We start from the raw sequence: 22,760 nt of genomic DNA, 5'->3' as shown, positions 1-22,760 counted from the left end.
GATAAGCAATAGGGTACAATGTAGTTTCATTAAATCCATGACTAAATTTAAAGTTAAGTTCCAGATTAAGGTCATATTTGAACCCTCTGTACAGAATTTATCGGGTACCAATGATGTGTATGTGAGTGTGTGCTTAAAATGACCCTGAACAATAAACATCAAATACCACCTTTTCAGAGCTCTTCTGACTGGGGTTCTGGTGTGATGCTCCAAGGCACATGAATGAATAATTCATGATGGGTTGCCGTGGGAACTGTTGATCTGAATCCACGGTTAAGGGAAAAATGCATGCACATGAAAAAAATACAAGCACATGTTTTCATACGTTTTCACACACCACATTTTAGGATGAATAAAAACTATCGTAGCTGTGATAGTGGAATTTCTCATTATATTAATGTGCATTAGAGCATTCAAACCCTGGTCATTGTGTAGGACCATTGTCTCGGCGTTAACCACACACTCGCATACACACCAATCGAGCCCTGTGCCACGTTCAAGATTTGTACAGAGCGTAGAATATAAAGCAAAATCTGAACCCTAACTTAAAGATAAATCTTGAATTTGATGACACTGAATTATGTTTTCAATTTTAAATTACCTCCAGCAAAACTGTACACTATTCAGCTATTGCTCATATCAATGTCAGTGTAATCTGATACACTGTATATTGTTTTTGAGCTATACTACGGATCAAAAGTGGGAATTTTTTGTGTGTTTTTTTTTATAACGCCAAAACTTATCACGTTTTGTATGAAAACCTCTCCACAGTCAAAACCTGCGCGTCAAGAAATATAAGTCACCACAAGAGAAGTATCAAGTTCGAATGAAAATGAATAAGCAGGGAGGACCTGTCACACGACAGTTATTGATAACATCTTCAGGAATCTGGGATTTGATCACATGGACAGAGGTCAGACAGCCTGTAATGTTCAATTAATGACCATTATTTTGTATTCGGAGATTAATATCTCTGGTGTTCGATTGGGATCTCCACACTCCCAATTAAAATCGATATCATTATTTCCGTACTCTTTAATTTCACTTTTCCTATTAATAACATATCAATATGTGGCTGCCTCAGAGAAACTACATACACGCACATACACACACACACACACACACACACACACACGCACAAACATACAAACACATACACACACACACATACACAAGAAAATCAGAAGAGAAACCAAGAGATATGCAAGTAGAAATACATTGACGCCCAGCTTGATATAAACACCATCACAGTTCTTGTCGAGCCGCTTTGTACATCAGTTCGTATTCATCATGAGTTATATATTTTTCATTCAGTACTTGAGCGGTAAGTCAAAGAATAACGAAACTATGTCATTGAATAGTAATTGCCAACAACAATGAATTTTTGTACAAGAAAAGAACACATGTCATTCATTATGCCCACTTGACTTCCTTTTATCGCTTTTTTTGCGTCACAACGTGTTGCTCGACCAACAGAGTGGAAACGGACTTTTGTGAGGTTCTTTATGATTCCCGCAGACGAAAGAAGATGAGGCTCATACGGTGTGAAAAAAAAAAAAAGCACGACAAACCAGATCAAAACGTCATGATCTCTGAGAGAGTTTTGTATGCTATGAAAGGAACGCCCATAGCACAGTAACGTGTTAAAGTTTTCATATAATCGACGTTGAGGGCGTACGCATTGATCGTGTCCTTTGTCTCTGCTCCTTGGATCTGAGTACAGTCGTTCGTCTTCGTACATCTCTGTCGTCACTGTATGGGAATAGACACAGTAATAAAAGAGGAATTGAGTGAGCAAGTTAACTGGAGAAAAAACACAATGACATTTGAATAGACTAGTCCCTATGGGTAACAAATAAACAGTTTGATATGATTGTAATTTGCTCAGGGACATAACAAATACACAGCAACTAATGCAAAATAAAAACAATGCTAACAATGTTTTACAACAATAAAACTATAGTATCATTAGTAAGAGAGATGTTGTGAATAATACATTGGCTAGTTATAGGTAGATTCCTAGATCTCAGCCCCTCCTTCCAGTTGTAAATGAAAGAAATGGCAGCAATTGATAACTTCTGGCGAATGGATACAATTAAAATGACGTATCTGTATTGTTTTGTCTAACTGAAATGTAGTTACACGACAGCTGCATTGCAATGAGGAGCCCAGGAGATAATAAAAGCAAACGCAACGTGTTATCAAACAATAACCAGGATCTGTTAAAAGACAATAAAATCATAATGATGATTATTGCAGCAACAATCATCCACATGAAATTAAGAATTATGTTAGTGACAATGATACTGATAATTATTAAAACACGATTAAGAAATGAAAGCTATAAACAATGTTGTAACGTGATTATTCAATGATGATATAGAATACGTTTGGGTTTCGAATTTATTTTAAAATGTCTAATTTAAGTGTGTTATGAGAAATTTTTCGTATTTTCTTGTGAGCAAGCGACCACGAGACAGAGTGCTTGGAGACCCCTCCGAAGGATATTGTGAGGAAACAAAAATAAACAGTAAATTTGCCCCTAAGAGCAGGCACATCCATTGTAGCTGTGGAGTCGAACTAGAGGCCTTGAGATTGACAGTTTCTGGTCAAAACCACTGAGCCACAACATGTTTCAACGATGAAAATGATAATGGTAATAAAAGTAATAGAAATAATAAGAATCAAGAAAGCGATGACACAACCACAAATAACATAGAATGAAAATGACAGCAATGCCGGTGATTATAGCTGTTATGATAATAGTGATGATGATAATGCTGTTATTTATAACGATATCGAAAAGCAAAGACGAAATCATCTCACCGCCAGATTTCTAATAATGTCTTATTCTTCTTTCTGATCTCTTCGGTGATGGGGTAAAAGAGCAGGAAGACTAGACCGACGATGGTGCAGCCGAGAGGAGCGGCCGACACCAGGATACGAAGAGTCCTCGATACCGCGTCCGGCTGCTCGCAGGCTGCCGACACGTAACCAGATGCTCTGAAATCAGACGCAGCGAAGCAGAGCAAATAAATGTTATGTTACATGTTTTCAGCATCAAATCATCACACGATGAAATGATAGTCAGTCAGATAGTTGCTTCTGTAAATTTCCATTCTATTTATTCTTCATTTCGAACAGTTTATTGATTAATGTTCGACTGTTTCATGCTTGAGGCACTCTATTTTTTTTTCCATTTTGACAGTTCACGTCTTTTTTCGCTGATGATTTCGAAATATATTTCAAATGAATTTTAATTCAATGTGATATATTTAAGTTATTATCCACGTAGTTTGTACCACCCACAAATGAATACAAAGTGATAAGCAGTCTTTTCTTCTGTCCCAAAAACTTTTTTAAGATAATTGTTAATCATATAACAGTATCAAAAACGTCATTATGTTTCATACTGTAGAACACCTACTCATTAGGTTAGCATTGCACAATGTGATTTGCAACAAACCAGGGCTTGGTACTATAGTAGTCTTATGAATGTAAACTGAATAAGAACAAAATGAATATTAACAATCTCACTCTATATTTCGGTCTTACTTACCCTAGAGCAAGTGTCGAAACAGCCAAGGCCACCCCGGCAGAAAATTTTGTGAACATAACAAAAAACGAGTAGAAAACGGCTTCGTAGGTATTCCCAGTCTTAATCAAGAAGTCGTCGATTACATCCGGTACCATAGACCTTAAATCAAAGGTAAGAAAGTATTTTTCAGTGAGTTGAAATTCAGATTTTTGTCGACAACTTACTCTCATTTCACTAAAGAAACTACCCACGAATACTATCAATGTAATTGTTTCTAATATCGTAATATAGGTATAGCTAATAAAACTGTTTTGTTGTTGTCGTTATTGTTGTTCTTGTTGTTAATGCGTTCTAAGAGACTGCCTTCAAATGTTAGATAGAGGACATATTGCTCTTCATAATATTATCTTGTCCTTGAATGTAAGAGACATGATAATGTAAGAGAAATGATTATCATCTTGCTAAAGGTTTCTTGGAATATAGGTATATCACTAATGCTTATACATAGATAAACAGAGACGGGCATGAGGAGGGGACAGATAAGGAAAGGGGAGAAAGTAAAAGAGAGAAATAGACAGGCAGACATTATACCGAAATAAGTAACTAAATCAATGGTATCTATTGCTTTTCTCGTTTGATTAGAAACCACTGTTTTGCTTCATTGACTCTCACAAATTGATTTCATCGTAAACAGACACTTCCGCGTACCCTATATCTATACTCTTGTAGATATTAATCCACGCAATTGATTTGCTTATTATTACAGGGATAGCGTTTCGTTCGGGGGAACGAAATATGAAATTGACGTACCAGGGTACAAGCATGGCTACTGAAATGGCGTTTCCAGCAAACACGCAGAAAATGTAAAGTGCCCACGGGTATCCCGTCGGAAGGAAAGCGTGAGCAAAAAACATCGGGATGTTGGCCTATAGGAAATAAAGAGGGGACAGGGGTCACTTTTTCAGCTACTATATGCCATTATTTAAATAGAAGTCTAAATCAAAACAACTGTCATTTTAAGAAAAAAAAATACGCTTTCGCAATGTTTGTAGCTTGAAATTAGGTCTTTTTTTCATATGATAGAATTTATTGAAGATTTCTCGAAGTAACATAATCATACAGAGGATAGATGAAATACATGATTATTACTTCAACACAATAAAGTCATTTCTTTGGAACATGCAATTTAAAGAAATATCTGTGCTTTTTTATATTCAAGTTACTCCTTACTAGCAAATTTACAATGAATGGATATACTATAATTATTATGTTTTCTACCATCAATGCACAAAACATACTCATTATGAATGCTATCCGATGGATATCATGCCGAAGACTATTCATAATATCTTTATATCTATCATGCGTGCAAGGGTACACAGTAATGCAGACAAATGGCTGCACCCAACCAAAAGTGGTTTGCCAGGGACCTACGAAAGCAGCTGATTATGACCAGTCCGACTCCGTAGTGCACACAAAAATAATATGTTTTTATTAACATAATTATTCATAATTATTCAATGAGTGAAATCAATGAATAAAATTAGGTCTTTGGTACCATTGGTCATAAAACTTTCCCTTACAAAATAGATAAGTATGGTAACGAGGCTCAGGATCTTGGTTCAAAGTATTACTTATTTGGTATCCGTTTTATGCAATGAACTAATGCAATGTTGACTCAAGATATGCGATTGATTTCATACTCATACTCACATTCACGTTTTCCTATTTTCTTTTACAACCAAATGACCTGTATCATGCCATTAACATCATGTGAAAATTAAGTTAATGTTCATTTTGGTTACATTTTATTCTAGTGCTTCTAACGCTTCTACGTATTTCTGTGTCAACTTCTAGTCTCTCTAATACGAAATGTTGTCGACGATATTTCGGTCCTGCAGTATAATCTGCATACTTTTATTGCATACTTTCGACACTTTGTCTGAAGAAGTCCGGACAACATTATTTCCTAGTGAGATTTTTCGCAAAATTTAGGAGAGCGCGTATAATGCTTACCAACGTTCCAACAAAGAGGGCGGCCTTCTTTCCGAATTTCAGGAGAAACATCTGCCATAAGGGCATCAGCGCGAATCCACAAAACTGGCAGTGACGGAGAGAAGTGCAAGGTGACGTTAGAACACACAAGAAACTTGGTAAAGACTGTGAACATAAAGCTTCTTTTCCTCAGAAAATATTTTACAAATTCAACGTCTCCCTTCTTCTTCTTCCTCCTAATCTTCAACTTCTTTTTTTTTAGTTGATTTCTTCTGTTACAAGAAATCAATGCAGTTATTGGAATTTGAGTCAAGCTTTTGTTGGCTTTATTACAGCCCCGGTTACAGTAAGAAAAAAATAATCAACAGGTTTCAGGGCAAAACGTAGAATCATTTATTGCTGTTAAGCATTTAATATCAAACAGAATCGACTTTGCTGTATCACTAAACCAGAATTTAGCGCAGTGTGAACTTTACCTCAAAATCAATATTTTTTGTTATCAGATTAGATTTATTATAACTTCTTCTCTTCCAAAATAGAAGCACATGCACTCATACCTAAACTTGAATATGCCATTTCTGTATGTGTTTATTTATGATATGTGAATTTTTCCTCAAATCATTGAAAATTCATTTTAACTTCTTTTGTTAAATTTGTTACAAGGAGAGAATATTAAATTATGAAGGGATTATCATCTTAAGTAAATTGTTGCTAGATATCTAGAACGATGCTGCTCGGTAGTTTTAATGCTTACGATGATAACGATGATGTAATTCTGGTAGCCATCTTCTTCCATGGAATACTTTATAAATAGCGCGTAGTTTCCTTGAATAGTCTGGAATGGAAGCAAATAATGATAAAATCCTTGGTAGAAGAAAAGACAAACTCTGAAAAAAAAAATCAAACGATAAATACGTAGTTACTTTCACACACACACACACACACACACACACACACACACACACACATACACACACATACACAAAGTTCAGAAATCAAGTTTTAAACTGAACGCTGTTTGCTACGACTATTGATAATATACTTCAATGCAATAAAAAGAAAGCTCGTAGATTAGTGTGATATGGCAGCACACCCATCGTGATAAGGGGTGGAAGGTCTCGAGCCTCGGCGATTAAGTTTGCCTTTTCCTCCCCTGGCAACCAGCAGCATGCACCTGGAATCACCACAACTTTTATATCATGTAATACGATTTTCTGTTTGTATTTTATGTCCGCTTGTATTGTATGTTGAATTGCAGAATAAATGATAATAATAATAATAATAATAATAATAATAATAATAATAATAATAATAATAATAATAATAATAATAATAATAATAATAATAATAATAATAATATACTTCCACGTCACTCAAAGAGAATTAAAGTAGCATAATCATGATTTTGTTTATATTCCCCGAATCGATATATTCTACAGTATAAAGTCAGATATTCATGATTCAATGTCTTCTGGCATGCATTTCCAAAATGCCACCAGCAAATTCTCGCATTCAAATCCACATGCATGTTTTAATGTATCATATCTGTATGAATTGATAAAGAGATAAAATAATCAATAATGATATATATGTATACAATTTCATGAATCAATAATGTGTAGTAATATAAAAAAAAAATGAAAAAAGAGGCGAACAGGATGACGTCATACCATGACAGCCAACATCAGGAAGAGAAATGAGAGCATCAGTGTGACGTAAGGTTTGAAGGTTAGCACTTTCTTCAATGCCACAGAGAAGTTCATTTCCTCTTCGTTATCTTTCTTCTTTACTGCAGGTGAAAGGGAGGAGAGTAATTTAATAGAGAGATTAGTGAAAAACGGGTTTAAACAACATTTTTTTAAAGACTTCAAAGTGACTCTATCATCAGATAATGCAAAATAAAACTGCTTCAATGACACCTCACTTTGTTGCACAAGAGGAATTATTCTTGAAGTTATGATAAAAAGTATATAATGTTTTCTTATTCTTTCCTGTTTTCTAGCAGGTTCAATCGCAAATATCTCAAGCTGGTGTTAACGGAGCTGACTCGTTCTGCAGTCAGTCTTCTTTTAAATTCTCAGAAGTTCGTGGAAGTTGAAATTTTCAAACTCTGAAATGGCGAACAAATGGGAATTGGAACAAATCTTTGGAAATTTGAGGTACACGTTTGCAACATGAAACTGCTTTATTTTTCTTTTTGTTTGTTTTTTTTTTTGGTTTATACATATCATTAAAAATGGAACTATATCTGCCCTTAGGCACGCTTTGTCACGTGCTGTAATGTTTGTTGAAACCTATTCATTGCATTAATTAAGCTGTAATTATAAGGCCCTCATCTCTTTAACTTGCGATTATTTTTATTATGAACGAAATAACTTCAGCCATCTTCTGTGTTTACTCACTCTTCTTTTCCGTTGTTCCAAACAAGGCGCTGCTTGCACTTAAGAGAAGGACCACGCATATTACAAAGGCCCCAATACTGTAGCCCTTTTTCTGAAAAAAAAAAAACAAACAAACAAACATGAAACATTACTCAGATGTGTTAGAAAAAAACAAAAGAAATAATCCCTTGATTCTCACTCCAAAATCAAGGGTCAAAATATAAATATATATATATATATATATATATATATATATATATATATATATATATATATATATATATATATAGAATATGAAGGGTTTGTTCGCAAAAACCGATAAGTCCATTTTTGAAGATTTTGAAGTTCGGTCTCTGTCATAAAGTAAAAAATAATACCTTTTAAATGATATAGTGGTCACTGCGAATAAAGAGGTATATTTTTGAAGTTATGTTCAAAAGAAGCAAAAAATTTCTCATTATTCTCTTTATTTTTCTTGACCTTTAATCGCAAATATCTCCATTTGGCAAATATGGACTTATCGGTTTTTGCGAACAAACTCTTCATATATATATTATATATGCATCACTTTGTTCATTTGAGGAGGCATTAGTGTGCATTGCTTATTCAAAGTTTTCTTGCATGCTGCATCTGAAATATGAAAGAATACACATCTCAGTTGAAACATTGGACGCACATCGGACATCAAAATCTGAATTATTGACATGTTTAGATTGGGCTTCGAAATCTTTTAGTAACTGATTTTGTCTACTAGCAACCAATTCTTAATTATTAGCACATTTTGAATGGACATTAATCTTTGGTATAATGCTATACTTATATTTTACACCCTATGTGCGTTATTGACTTTTTTTGTCTCGACGTCCGAATCTTAGTTATTGCCATTATTGAGGCTAGATCTCCAAATTTGAGTAGTTGTCTTTTTTTAGATTGGATACCCAAATCTGACTTCGAGTTTAGGATGGACATTATCATCTAAGTTGCTCTCATCTTTAGATTCGACATCAGTATCTGAGTTTTAGACATTTAACTATATTGGTCATAAACATTTCTGTTATTTATTTACATTGGACATTAAAACATTATTTTTTTTTTTTACCAATTTAGCTTCGACATTTTTAATCTTGAATACATCATAATCATATTGCAACATATTTGTTAAATTTTCCTTTTGTAGAAACTGTCAAGTCGTTCATTTTTGTTTACTTAATTTTTAATAATTATATGCATAAGAAGTCCAAATATATATAAATTTGACTAACGCAGATACAGCATTCTAAAGGCCTAATGCGGTTTAGAATGCAACGTGTAATATTCTCTTGTCCTTTATTGTGTTTCTGTCTTCTCTCTTATTTAACAGCTACTAAATTGGTGACTGTCCCTACCTCTTGTTGTATATACGTTTCGTCGGACACATTGCTCGTTGTGCCGTTGACGTCACAGCCAGGCCGCTCGTAGCCTCGCGTGAAGCCCGCCACCGTTTGGCCCATTATGAGGTTTCCCAGTAGATTCGCTGCAACTTCGCATGCCATGCCTTTAATATACAGAGAGCAATTAGATTACTACGGCTTTGGAGTTAATTATTTCGTAAGGATGTTTGCATAATTTATTTATTAATTTGTATCTGCAGAAATTATAGTTTCTGCAGCTGCAAGATAATAACTTTCTCCAAAATAATTTGCTGATTTCTTGCTGCTGCCATTGCTACCTCAAGCCTCTTTTGATACATTTCGTGCCAGTGAATGAGATTTGCACAAAGTTCACACACAACTTATGGGCATGTAATGCATGTGGCACACGGAGGATTAATGAGGTAATCACTCAAAGACGACATAGGCTAAGGGCGTAATCTACTTCACAAGCAATTATGAAAGATGAAAATGAATATTAAACTGTTCTTTGTTAAACTGTTTTGCAATGCCGGTTTATCTGTGTGTGTATGCAGCATGTGTGCGTGGGTGCGTTAAAAAAAAAAAAAAAAAAAAAAAAAAAAAAAAAAAAAAAAAAAACAGTCTACATTCTGACTTACGGTAAAGTGTCGCCGAGTCTCTATCTGCCTGATTTTCAGACAGATACAGCGTCAACGTCGAATACGGCATATGATACAGCTGCATATAAACAATAATAAAAAATGAGAAAATGAGGTAGATTCATTCAGCTTGGAGCATGCGGTCAGTAATCGGGACATCACAATCCATCGTCACGATTTACGAAACACACGTGGGTAGACACGTATTGGGTAGTTTATACTGCCTTTTCCAGTGCTGTGAGTAAATATGAGCTTAGTGCATTAAGCCAGAACGTAGTTCACTATCAGTGAAGAGTTTGTTCGCAAAAACCGATAAGTCCATATTTGTCAAATGGAGATATTTGCGATTAAAGGTCAAGAAAAATAAAGAGAATAATAAGAAAATTTTTGCTTCTTTTGACCATAACTTCAAAAATGTACCTTAATATGTAGTGACCAATATATTATTTAAAAGGTATTATTTTGTACTTTATGACAGAGACTGTACTTCAAAATCTTCAAAAATGGACTTATCGGTTTTTGCAAACAAACTCTTCAAGTCTTTCCAGTGATCTTAAAAAAGAAGCTATAATCTTACCAACATGTAACTGTACGACTCTATTGGGATCAGGACGCAAATCCTGGTTTGGTTTCGGCTCCAGCACCTCTAGGTGCATGAACCCTTTTATCTGCCACATACCAACAAAAACAAAATGAACAAGAATTGCTCTTTATGATGGAACAAGAATTTTTGTTAAAAGTTTTTTTTTCCTTTTTTTTTTTTTACTATCAATTGCAGGTCTGCTTTTCTGTAAATTTGAATTCATATGTTTTAGAGGTAACAATCAAACTTTGGTCAAATTATCACTTGTATATTTTTCAGATTTAATAAGAATTGGTTATGAGTCTTACTGGAAAAAACACTAGAGGCAGCCAAGAACTACTTACAGTTAACATAGTTTGAAAACCGCAGTAGAATAACAGATACCACGCGAGCAAGGATCCCTCATCCTCGAACCCAGGAACATACCAGATGAAGAAATACATTCCCGCCGCTGCGGGCGCACCAAAGAACATCCTGTGAACAAGAATATTATGGAAAGATGAACTCCTACCGTTCTGGTGTATCACAGGGCATTGGAGACAAAGGGGAAATACAAAGTCAAGTAGATTTCAGAAAAGCAGTTTGAATAATGTTCACCAAGATACGCCACAATTGAATGACCACAACACAGGGTTAGAAACATGATAAAAAGTCATCGAAATGTAACCAAAATACCATATAACTGAAAATTAAACATTTTTTCAAGCATTACATTGCATTTTTATCCAAACGACCATGCAAATATATTCAATCAAATTGCAAGCAAACGATTTTATGCAGTTGGAACTGTTTAAAAAGTTTGTTTGCCATAGAAATCCGTTTGTATTAGTGCGTTGTACGTGCATTATTTTTGTTTTCTCTCTTTCTTTTTACTCATCAACAGCAACGATTTTTGCAAAGAATATAACGACATCATATGTTAATTGAAATCAGACATTCAAATGTTCTCATGTATTTTACTCATTCATTCCCACAAACACATGCAATCGCGCGCACACACACATTTATGATATTGTGTTGGGACTTTACCATGGTTTCAGTTTGCCGAATCGAGTGTCCGTCTTCATGACTAAATAGCCGCAGAAAGGATCAGTGATGGCGTCCCAGAAACGACCGGCAAAAATCACGGCACTGGCAGACGACGGGCTAATCTTAAGAGACATATCATTACACAAGAGAGAGAGGGAGATAAAAATATATGTTTATTCCAAATGTGTATAGTAATACGGTTTCCTGCGTTATGCATTTCAACCCCCCCCCCCCCCGTCTATCTCTCGCTGTCTGTTTGTCTTTCCATTTACCCATATTCGTCATCTATCTTCCAATCTACTCATCCGTACATCACCGACCTATCTTTTTATACGCTAGAATATATCCATGTTTCGTTGGATATTTCGCCATGTTTGAACAAATTGATATATTCTACGAAGAGCAGTTGAATTATCACAGCGCTTGTCTTTGCAAAGTTCTATTTTTTGCTCGTTTTTGTCTCTTGTATCTACTCGAAATAATGCGCCACCTTAATAACCGTGCATCACAAAACAAACAAAAAGTCGCACCCCTTGATTTTACGTGAGGACTCAAAACAAGTGAAATTGGTCAACTAAGTCAATCTTGAGTTTTTCTTATTTTCTGAAAGAGCTATCTTTCTTCTACATTATTCTTTAGTTCGGGATCATAACACGAATGGGAAAGTGTGTTTTCAGAAGTTTTTGTACAACCCCTTTTTGGGGGAAAGTAGAATGATCAGGTGTGTGTTAGAGGCCCACTTTTATGTCTTGAAAATTCTTTGTACACTCTTCACTTTCAAGTTTAATTACTTTAGACAGGATAATGCTACTGTTTTGAAAGTTGGCAATAGTCATGGATAGAATGTGTTAATAGAACATGCTCAATTTCAGCTTCATCTGATAGTCGCTTCAAAGTTGTTGCTCCGATGGTTGACACCCTGTGTTTTGTCCCTTCCATCGCACGGACAGCGCAGCTTGGTGAAAGATTAAGCGCTTGAATAGACCATGTACTTCAGAGCCTCTTTTCTCAGTTCACACTTAAGTGTATGCTTTCTTTCCAGTATTTAGGTAGGTTAGGGGAGTCCATTTGAATTGAGTTATACATCACTTTAAAGCATAGAGTCTGCTTTTTCAGAATCTGTCCTTAACTGAAAATCCATTTTTGGCGACCTTTTGTTGGTTTTGTTATGCAGGGTCACTTATAGTGTCTTCTTTCTGTATACTTTACTTTCCAGGCATTTATACTGATTTTATGAGCCTTGACAGCAATGACAAAAAAAAAAAAAAAAGGTGCGCACTTGATATCCTTTATTGTAATTGTTAGAACATTATCATCATTAGAAATTACGCTTTTGTTAGCTCCCAACTCCTGAACACTGTATCTCATCGCTTTTCTGCTCTTCTCTCATTCCTCTACTCTTCCTATTCGGGTCCCTTATTCTCGTGTTTTTGTTGTGTGTGTGTGTGTGTGTGTGTGTGTGTGTGTGTGTGTGTGTGTGTGTGTGTGTGTGTGTGTGTGTGTGTGTGTGTGTGTGTGTGTGTGTTTTCGTCTTTATTCATTCCACCTTGTGTTGGCCTTTTTGGTCAAATGACATTTAAGATACTTTAAAGATGTACGTTTTTGTTTTACGTGTGTATGTTCTGTTCCTTTAGTTTAAGTAAAAAGATTGTTACTAGGCCTATATGTTCAGAGGCCGTTGTCCAAGTCAAGCTATTATGATAACGGTCTCCCCCACCTGTTCACTTAAAGATCTGTTATGAAATTCATGTATTATTTCACAAGATTATATACTTGTAATGTGAAATCTTGTTTGTATTTTCATGACTTGTGAATAATATGTTTGATATTGTTATACTTATTTTCTGTTATGTACAAGTGGAGAAACAAAACTTACTGAAACTTAAAACTGAATTATAGCTTCAGTCATCGTTTTCCCATTATCGCAGCTACTTAACTACCTCCACTGCGACTGCTTTACCGCAAAGCCTATACTCTCATTTTACTCTCTGTCATTTGTACTTCTCGTGTTTCCTATTGACATTCCTCTCAAAATTACCATTCTCAGTATCATTATTATCACTAGTAGTAGTAGTAGTAGTAGTAGTAGTAGTAGTTATATTATCATTCTTATCCAGTGTTCCCGTTATCCTCGTCTCCACTATCATCATTAGATTCTGTTCTCTGTTTCCATGGCAACGAAATGATGAAACACACCTGTGCCGTGTCGAGAAGGAACACGGAGATGTAGAAACCGATGACAGTGTTGGTCAGTTGGTAAGGCATGCCCCCGAGTCCGTAACATACCTTGTGTCGCAGCATCACCCGACTAGAGCTCCTTTTCCTGGTCGGTAGGGGCGGCGAGGTCGGGACAAGAGGGGTTGACTGCGTGCAAAGACAGAGGGATGGATGGATGGACAGATTGTCTATTTGTTTGTTTGTTTGTTTGTTTGTTTGTTTGTTTGTTTGTTTGTTTATTTGTTTGTTTGTTTGTTTGTTTGTTTCATTTCCATCTGAGAAGATGATGGCTGGAAAGCCCATATTTAGCTGGTCTTCCATGAGGTCCAGTTATAGATGTAAGGCAGGACCACTTTACCAGGCTAAACACCCTGCTCTGAATGAATGAAGCGGGATCTAAAACACCAGGACCTCCATTTTATATTACAGTACTATGTCCTATCCGAGGGACAGAGTGTTTTGCCTCTTACTTAAGAGAGGCAGTATGATGGCACACAACATTGCTCAGTGGGACCCGGAAATCGAACTGGGGTCCTTTAAATCGTGAGGCAGACGCGCCAACGACTGAGCTAGACTCACCTCCCAGTCACTTCATGCTACCCTTCACTCACCTTGTTTTGCTAACCAATGGTAGACAGATAGATAGATAGATGGATAGATAGATAGATAAATAGATAGATAGATAGATAGATAGATAGATAGATAGATAGATAGATAGATAGATAGATGGATAGATAGATGGATAGATAGATAGAAAGATAGATAGACAGATAGATAGATAGATAGATAGATAGACAGACAGATAGATAGATAGATAGATAAAGAGAGAGAAAAAGAGAGGGAGTGGTTTGATGACTTTTGCTTGGATCCTTCCTTTATCTATTATTATTTGTTTTTTATTGAATCTGCAGCCCCCTACCCAACAATTCTGTTAGAGATCTGACACAAATTTGCAGTAAAAAGGGCAACCACCTTTGCGTCGCAAAGACGGGTTTATGATGGACTATAATTCCGACCAGTTCAATATTCAAAGTTCATCCGTAACTGGCTGCAGCGCTTACAAAGATTATTCCAAAGATCATTCAATTTCACATTACAGATAATTATTTTGCTGCAATATAGAAGTAGCCTCTTAGCATCTAAAAATGAATTTATGAAAAAAGAAGCTTGCGTACGCCTGTCACGTTGTGACGGCAGTGTGTTAGGCCGAGTGTGCACTATAATATCACTGTCTGTTTGTTTGTGAGAGTGTGTGCTTATGTGTGTTTGGAAGTTACTTTGAGCAAGGCTGACAGAAAACACATGCGCAATGCTTCAAAAAACACTCTCAGAATTATAAGCAATCATTGACATTTAATTATCATCACCATTCACTGTTACCTTGAAAGGGATCGCCGGTTTTGGTTGAGACGTAATTTCGAGTTTCTAACATTTTTTGGTGAAATAATGAGAAACCTCTTATGAAATATGAAAGAGCACGATATTCTATGAAGAAGTCAACGTTTATTTGATGAAAATTGGTTTTGAAATGGCTGAGACATCCAAAAAAAGAGCTTTGTTTTACTTTGTTTTTGGATGTTTCAGTCATTCCAAACCCGATTTTCATCATATAAACTTTGAATTCCTCTTAAAATGGTATGCTCTGTACTATTTCATAAGTGTTTTCTTGGTATCTCACAAAAAAATTAAAAACCTAATTCTCATCTCCACCAATACTGTACCATCCCTTTAATTGTGTCCCTTTCTATCTCTACGATGAAATAATGCTGACGCATGATTATTGTCTAATATCATACTCCTCGTTGCATAGTATAGTGTACGTGATGTTATCATCATGATTGTATGATTTATTTTGTATCCTTCTGTAATGGTATTATTGCGGCTATCATTTACCATTACCATCATTGATTTTAGTGTAGCTATAATTTCATTCTTCGCAATAGACTCAGGCGACAGGTCAATAGGACCACGTAATTTGCCACTTGCTGCGGTTTTCACGCTTTGATCTTGCGAGGGCTTGTTCACTAAACCTCTGTGTATTTATGTAGAAAATCGGTCTCAGTGATTCGAACTTCGGTCTGATCTTATCGCTAAATCAAATATGCTCGAAAAACTGGCTTAACCTTCCCCAGTTCCACAAATACCACGTCCGAATCAATCTTCAAGGGCAACACGATTATTATAATGGACTCACCAATTTTTGTTACACACATAACTACAATTGTACACCTATGCCCTAACAAAACAAAGACAAAGACGAAAACAAAACAAGCAAAACAAAAGCATGCACTCAATGAGCATAAATAGATAAGACAGACGAACAAACAGAGCATTAAAAAAGATAAACATGAAGGACAGTTAACCAACGCACCAACAAACAAGAGTAAACATAAACACTACGAAACAACACAGCTGTGGCCTGTACTACTTCTCGAATGTAGTGCGACATCATACATGGGATTGTTGAGGTGGGAATGAGGTGCGTATAGTATGAGCTATACAAAGTTAAAGGGAAATTCCATGGAGCCTGATATTATGCTGTTTTGTATGAAAAGTAAAATAGCAATAAATCAGAGACACAAGAGTGTAATGGATTGTTAAAATTTAGGAAATAAGATAACTGACAACTCTGTCTGACGCAGGTGTGGAACAGTTTTCCATTCGGTTCGGTACATAAAATTCACAATTTTTTTCCTAAGAAAAAAAAAGTGTTCTCCTCATTTGTTCTTGGTATATGACAAGAGTAATAGGCTGATGTGTGTCTTCGTCAGTGGATAAGTTTGTCGGTGCTCAAGTTTTGAGCAAAATGAAATCAGTGAAATGTGTACAATTAACAGAATGGAGAGCTGCTAAACACTATAAATTACACAGAGTTGCAAATTTGTTCTCACTCTCTAAACTTTTGCAACGTATAACTTTGTTTTTCTGTGTTCAATTTTCCCCAAATTTTCACTAAATGTTCTTCTCTGATTTTCTGTTTTATATACAAGACAACATAAGGTGAGTATGGAATCCCCTTCAAAGACCCAAACGTTTGTCTTTATTGGCTCGAGATCATTATAATAACTGGATTCTGCGTGTGCGAACAGCGGTCTCTATAGATAAAGAACGAACGAAGGGATGATGATTTGGGTGTGAAGTCATGGTTTCGAGGGCAGCTTCACACCGATCTTCTTTTCAGTTGACTTTATTGTCAACTATAAAAATGTTGAAACGTTCACATTAAATATTTTCACTGAACAGTGATGATCTATCACAACCCTAAACAGTGGCACACAAATCAGAAGAGACAATGATGTCAGGTTTGTACACCGAAATATTACAGAAATCATGTCATGCATGTGCTTGGTCGATAATGCTGCAACTGCAAAAGCTTTCCCTCTAGAAGTAAAATTGATACCAGGAATTACGAGAACAAAAGAATAATTTATGATTGGAAGGACATATCTTATTCTGAACGTTTTCTTGTCGACAACGGAAAACTAGTGAAAATGCATTAATATGTACAGGTCAAAGGTGACAACATCATCATGCATCCTCACATTGTTAGACCAATTATGTTTCCAATATATTTCGTGACAGCACATTAAGTTTTAAAAGCTTCGACAAAGTTCCATAACTGTTATATTAAATTTTAGAGAACTGTTCGTGTAAAACGTTCTGATATTCTCAATTCACTTATCAATCACTTCCGATTCAAGAACACGGACGGGTTGAGTTGTAAATACTGTCGCGTTGCATTAGACAGTGATTTCACATTCCGAATCAGTTTTGAATCAAAGCTGTATGCAACATGCTATCGGCTCTTTCAGTCTGCCCTGTGCAGCCTACATACAGTATTCAGCTATTTACCAACATCATGCATTCAATCAGGGAGGTATCTGACCTCCACACCTATTCAATTCATCAATCATTTCCTCGTTTCTATGCCATTGAGAGCGACCTAATTAAGGCCTGCTTTCAGCATGGCCGAACGCATAAGTAGAACACATTGATTCTCCTATTTAGTGTCAGTCTCTCAGCCGAAAACGTGTGCTTTACGTCGAGGTGTTTTGTAAATAGTTGAAAAGGACACAACATCTGTGAATTACCGGCTAGGGGGAAGGAAAAGACCGAATTAAGTACATCATACCGAAGTGATCCGATTGTTGTCGACTTGATGCAACTGCGAAATAAATACGCCACTGACAAGATGTGTATTCTTACGTTTGAGTAACTCCTGTCAACAAGGGAAAAAAAACTCACCCGAAGATGGTAAGTTGGGATCAACTATGGCCATGAATTATGAGCAGTATATCATGCAAAACATGTATTCAAGAGTCGCTACCTTTCCCAACCCTCCATTTCTCTCTCTATTTCGACTCTGAACAAACGGTTGCCTCCGCGAACCCATATAGCTTTTTGAAAATAGCTTATAGATGTCTCAATATTACAGGGTCTACACCTGACGGAACGTGGTGAGTTTTCGTGGGTCTATAGTCTTCAGACACCCTGAAAAGCATGTGTGAAACTATAGGTCTACCATCATACTGCGATACCCCTTTCACTGTCTTTGTTTAATCCGGAGAGTGTGATTGGATTATTCTTCGGAATAATAGCCCCATAGTGCCTCAGTTGATAAGTTGGTGAAGAAAAGTACAATAAAGTCTATTCCACGAAACTTGGCCCCTCGATCATGTCACTAGGTATAGCCATCTAACCATTACAGCAGATGATATCAGTTCGACTATAAATGGAGAAGTAAGTTTCAAACGCAAAGGACCGCATCGTTCCGAACAAACTGTCTTTCGCCGTTCTTGCACATATCACTATAAGATGTGACTGATGACGATTATTGACTTGTCGATATACATGATACATGCCAGTTGTTTTCACCAACGCATAAGTATCAGGCGACATGTACCTTAAAGGACAAGTCCACCTTCATAGGCATGTGGATTGAGTGAATGCAGCAATATTAGTAGAACACATCAGTGTCGGGGAGGAAGGCCTCGAGCCTTGGTGATTAAGTTTGCCTCTTCCTCCCCTGGCAACCAGCGGTATGCACCTGGAATCACCACATTCTCTATATCATGTATACCATTTTCTGTTTGTATTGTATCTTCGCCTGTATTGTATGTTGAATTGCCGAATAAAAAATAAAAATAATAATGATAATGATACTACTGCAAGTACTACTACTACTACTAATAATAATGATAACAATAATGATAATAATAGTAATAATAATAATAAAAAATAATAATAGTGAAAGTTTGAGGAAAATTGGACTACCCGTTCAAAAGTTATGATTTTTTTTTTTTTTTTTTTAGTTTCCACTCAGTCACTGCTGGATGAGAAGACCACTTCAGCTTGTGAAGGTCACATGTGTACAACGATATAAAGAAAACATGAAGAAGATTGAACATATTTTCACTTTTCTCGCATAATAAAAGAACGCTTGACTTGCCTCTTTCAGAAAACAGGCGGAATAATATCACCCTTAACATGCGTCAGTGACAAGTCGAGGAAATGGGCACTTTTTCAAAAAAAATGAAATTTTGTGAAATTTTCTTTATATCGTTGTACGCATATGACATCATACACCGTATAGTCGTCTTCTCATCCAGCAGTGACTGCGCAGATACTTTAAAAATTCATAACTTGTGAACGGATTGTACGATTTTCCCCAAACTTTCACTGATGTGTTCTGGTAATATTGCTGCATTTAATCAATCCACATGTAAAGTGAGCTTGTCCTTAAAGAAAACTCAAGAAGAATGGGTAGTGAGGGGATCTGCAACTTATGGCTACATCCATAGATCCACGGAGCAATATACTGCGCAACTCGTGCAATGCTTGTGAGATTCAGAGGCATTTTCCATGACAGGACTATTACAGTTCCCAAGATTACACTCTACAAGGAACTGATATACTTTGGGCAATTTCCTGGTTGACAAAAGCTTGAAATCTTCGCTATGGTATCGATATCGGTAATTTTTCTATATCGAAAACGGGTATTTCAACACAAAAATTGTAATCTTACCTCAACCTCCATGTGTGGTTATGTCGCCTGTTGATTTTAGCAGTCTAGACACCTGAACTGAATCACCATCTACTCAAAATCAGACCTAACATGGGCAAATATCAGCCTCTCGGACCCGTGAATAGAACTGCGACCAGCTATGTATAAACGTCGCACTAAATTGCTTGTGGGTCATAAAAAAAAAGATATCGCTTTATTTCCCGTCTTTCCTGAAAAAGGTCTATTATACTATTAGACGTACTTTGCACTGCCATATACCGTCATAATTCATTGTCTGAACAAACTGTCAAAGTGTCATCATTTTTTACCAGACTGACGTGACCTTGTGACTTGTGTTTGAATCATCCGCTTCCGTATGTTTTCTGGTTGTTGTTGTTGTTGTTGTTTCTGCTTTGGTTGAAAACAAGATTTCACCTCCACGGATCATGACGCTAAGGCAACAAATAAACTATTGTTATCAATATCTCTAGGCAGCTAAACGCTGTCTTAAGTGGATGCTTAAAGTGAATATCACTTAATGTTTCCGCCTGAGTTGAGCTTGACAAAAAGAGTGACACAAAATAAGCACAAACGACAGATGATTAAAGAAAATGATTTAAAATGAAGAGGCATTGATTAATAATATGGTATTATCTACCAAGGGTATAGCCTCTTCAGTGTTGCCACTGCTCTACCAGAGGGTCTGTCATCAGTATTACATTAACCTTGCCAATTGTACCCATTTATACTATAACACTTGGGTCGAAGGTAAGTAAAAACATCTTGTCCAAGTACGTACAAGGGAATAGAACTCGGGTCCTCGGATCGGGAGTCGGGAGCCTTATATTCACTATGCCACAGCACCAATACCCCATGTTTAAATAAATGAAACATCAATAAGTGTCATTATGCAAATTTAGTCATGATGTTTTCTTTTCACGGCTTTATTAATACGTGAAATATTACATTAAGTATAAAAATCTTAAGATGTCAAGGAAACAGCACAAAACGAAGTCCCTGGCCCTGAAAAGTTTAAGCATATGTCATCTCAGATTCATTCGTGATTTGCCTTAACAAATCTTTCTGGGCCAGGGACAGTTTATACAAGGCTGTTTTTCTTTGGGAATCGGCTATAGATGAAAAGCAATTTGTATATATATATATATATATATATATATATATATATATATATATATATATATATATATAATATCTATATCAGTGTATCAAAAAGAAGTCGACGCAAGATTCGTGACTTTTAATGAATACGCAGTACAGGCTATCTAGCAGAAGTTCGATATAATGATAATAATAACGGCTTATTTATCCATGGTAGCCTCTTCAGTGTTGCCACTGCTGCACCAGAGGGCCCTGCCATTATTATTGCCCCAGCGTTGCCAGGTACCCATTTATACACCTGGGTCGAGAGGGACATTGTGGGTAAAAACATCTTGTCGAAGGACGTAAGCACTGGGCGGGATTCGAACTCGGGTCCTCCGATTGGGAGTCGAGAGTCTTATCCACTATTATAGTAGATATGGCGTATGCCAACCATAGCAATCAGTAGGCCATGGGTTAGAATCCCAACCGATTATACATGCACCTCATTTCTTCTTTTCTTTCTTTTTTTTTGATCACTACTAACACATTGAATGATCCCTATGCATTCGCGTCGATAAAGGACAATCGATTGCAGAGATAGCTGAGATTTGTGCGCAGGTCAGTTGGCAACTTTAGCCTATATCATCACGTGGTGAAATCTTTTTGTTATGCGATATTGCGACTAACATTTATGTGAAATAATCATAAAACGATTTTTCCCTGTCCTGTCTGATTTTTACTGAAACTCCTACAGTTTTGCTTGTTTTATCTTGCTCTGATTAGTAGAGTCAAAGAAAACATGAATTTTGTTCTTAAATATGAAATAAAATCAAAGGCAATACATAACCACTGTATTGTCAAATTGAGGAAAGAAATACCTCTAATGTTCGTTGTAAAACAAGAACTTTGCACACAAAACATAATATTATGTACATGTTGTACTTGTATCAAATATCGATCTCAAAATATAAATGATACATCCGCTTCTACCGTTTCCCATTGATCAGATTTTCCATGATAACAGCCAAACATTTGAAACTAAAACCCCGCGCCCGCTCCTCCATCAAAATGATACAAAATAACCGCTGAAAACAGAACTAAAAGAAACATGTCATTTTGAGGGATGATTTCATGTATGGCTATATCAACAGAATCTGGGACATCTGTAGAATATTGATGTATGTGATACCTTACCTCCTTCGCCGGTTCCTCCTCGAGTATCGGTTCCTCGTCGATGAATTTCAATGACTTCTTCATGTTTGCTGACATTAATAAACTCGAACAACACAATGTACTTTATAATCTTCCTAGAGATGCCTTTGTAATGGATAAGCGAATAAACTTGACTCTTAAAGGAAGATATAAGTTACGAGGACCAGTAGCTCCTGGACCTGGTCTAGCACTAATTGTAATGTTTTCCTCCCAGTGGTTCTCCGTAGGAAACGGTATATCGCACCTCCTGAATAGTGGTGAATGCAAGCCCCCGTAGAAGAACGACTACTCCAACGCAAGGACCCTCGGGATTCCGTGTGTGATGAAGAGTTATGACGCCACACGGCATAGTGTCCGAAAAGCGCAGTGTCGAAATCCTATCTTTGAGGAAGAATTTGCTGCGTACTGTGGGGGACCTTGCAGGACCCTTGCATCGCACCATTGTTTAGTTCGATGTGAGTAAAGGACCCATCCCGATCTTGCGAGAGAAAGAACTGTAATCCCTAGTTAATGATGAATCGAGTGTTAACCAAACATGGCGAACGACCCACTGACTTTGATCGTCAGAATTCTTTCCTCGTCGCCATGGAAACAGACTCACATTAAGTCGTAGTCGTAACTCGACCTTTGGTCTGTGGTCATCTGTGGGAATGCAGAGACAGTGCGGCCAA

At 36.5% G+C, this 22,760-nt stretch overlaps 1 protein-coding gene across 1 annotated transcript; it reads right to left on the bottom strand.

The window, feature by feature from the left end:
- Positions 1–1,652: 1,652 nt before the first annotated feature.
- LOC140233786 (sodium-dependent lysophosphatidylcholine symporter 1-B-like) lies at positions 1,653–22,134 on the bottom strand. Its single transcript, XM_072313880.1, has 14 exons — positions 22,072–22,134; positions 13,752–13,919; positions 11,556–11,677; positions 10,871–11,000; positions 9,944–10,022; positions 9,300–9,448; positions 7,936–8,026; positions 7,204–7,322; positions 6,288–6,368; positions 5,555–5,638; positions 4,349–4,464; positions 3,560–3,697; positions 2,827–3,003; positions 1,653–1,752 (listed from the first exon to the last, which is right to left on the bottom strand). The coding sequence occupies exons 1-14, from the start codon at positions 22,132–22,134 to the stop codon at positions 1,653–1,655; spliced, it is 1,617 nt and encodes a 538-aa protein (XP_072169981.1).
- Positions 22,135–22,760: the final 626 nt, after the last annotated feature.

This window comes from Diadema setosum, chromosome 10 (assembly GCF_964275005.1).
Source record: "Diadema setosum chromosome 10, eeDiaSeto1, whole genome shotgun sequence".
Classification (NCBI taxonomy): Eukaryota; Metazoa; Echinodermata; class Echinoidea; order Diadematoida; family Diadematidae; genus Diadema; species Diadema setosum.
Note: the sequence above shows the minus strand (reverse complement) of the source record. Positions and strands in the feature narration are given on the sequence as shown.

Excerpts from the sequence above, each read along its gene's own strand:
- LOC140233786 (XM_072313880.1), bottom strand. The coding sequence starts at position 22,134 with ATGAAGAAGTCATTGAAATTCATCGACGAGGAACCGATACTCGAGGAG. Across the intron at positions 9,449-9,943 it reads AGACTCGGCGACACTTTACC|GCATGGCATGCGAAGTTGCA; the intron begins GTAAGTCAGAAT and ends TGTATATTAAAG. Across the intron at positions 3,698-4,348 it reads GTAGCCATGCTTGTACCCTG|GTCTATGGTACCGGATGTAA; the intron begins GTACGTCAATTT and ends CTTTGATTTAAG.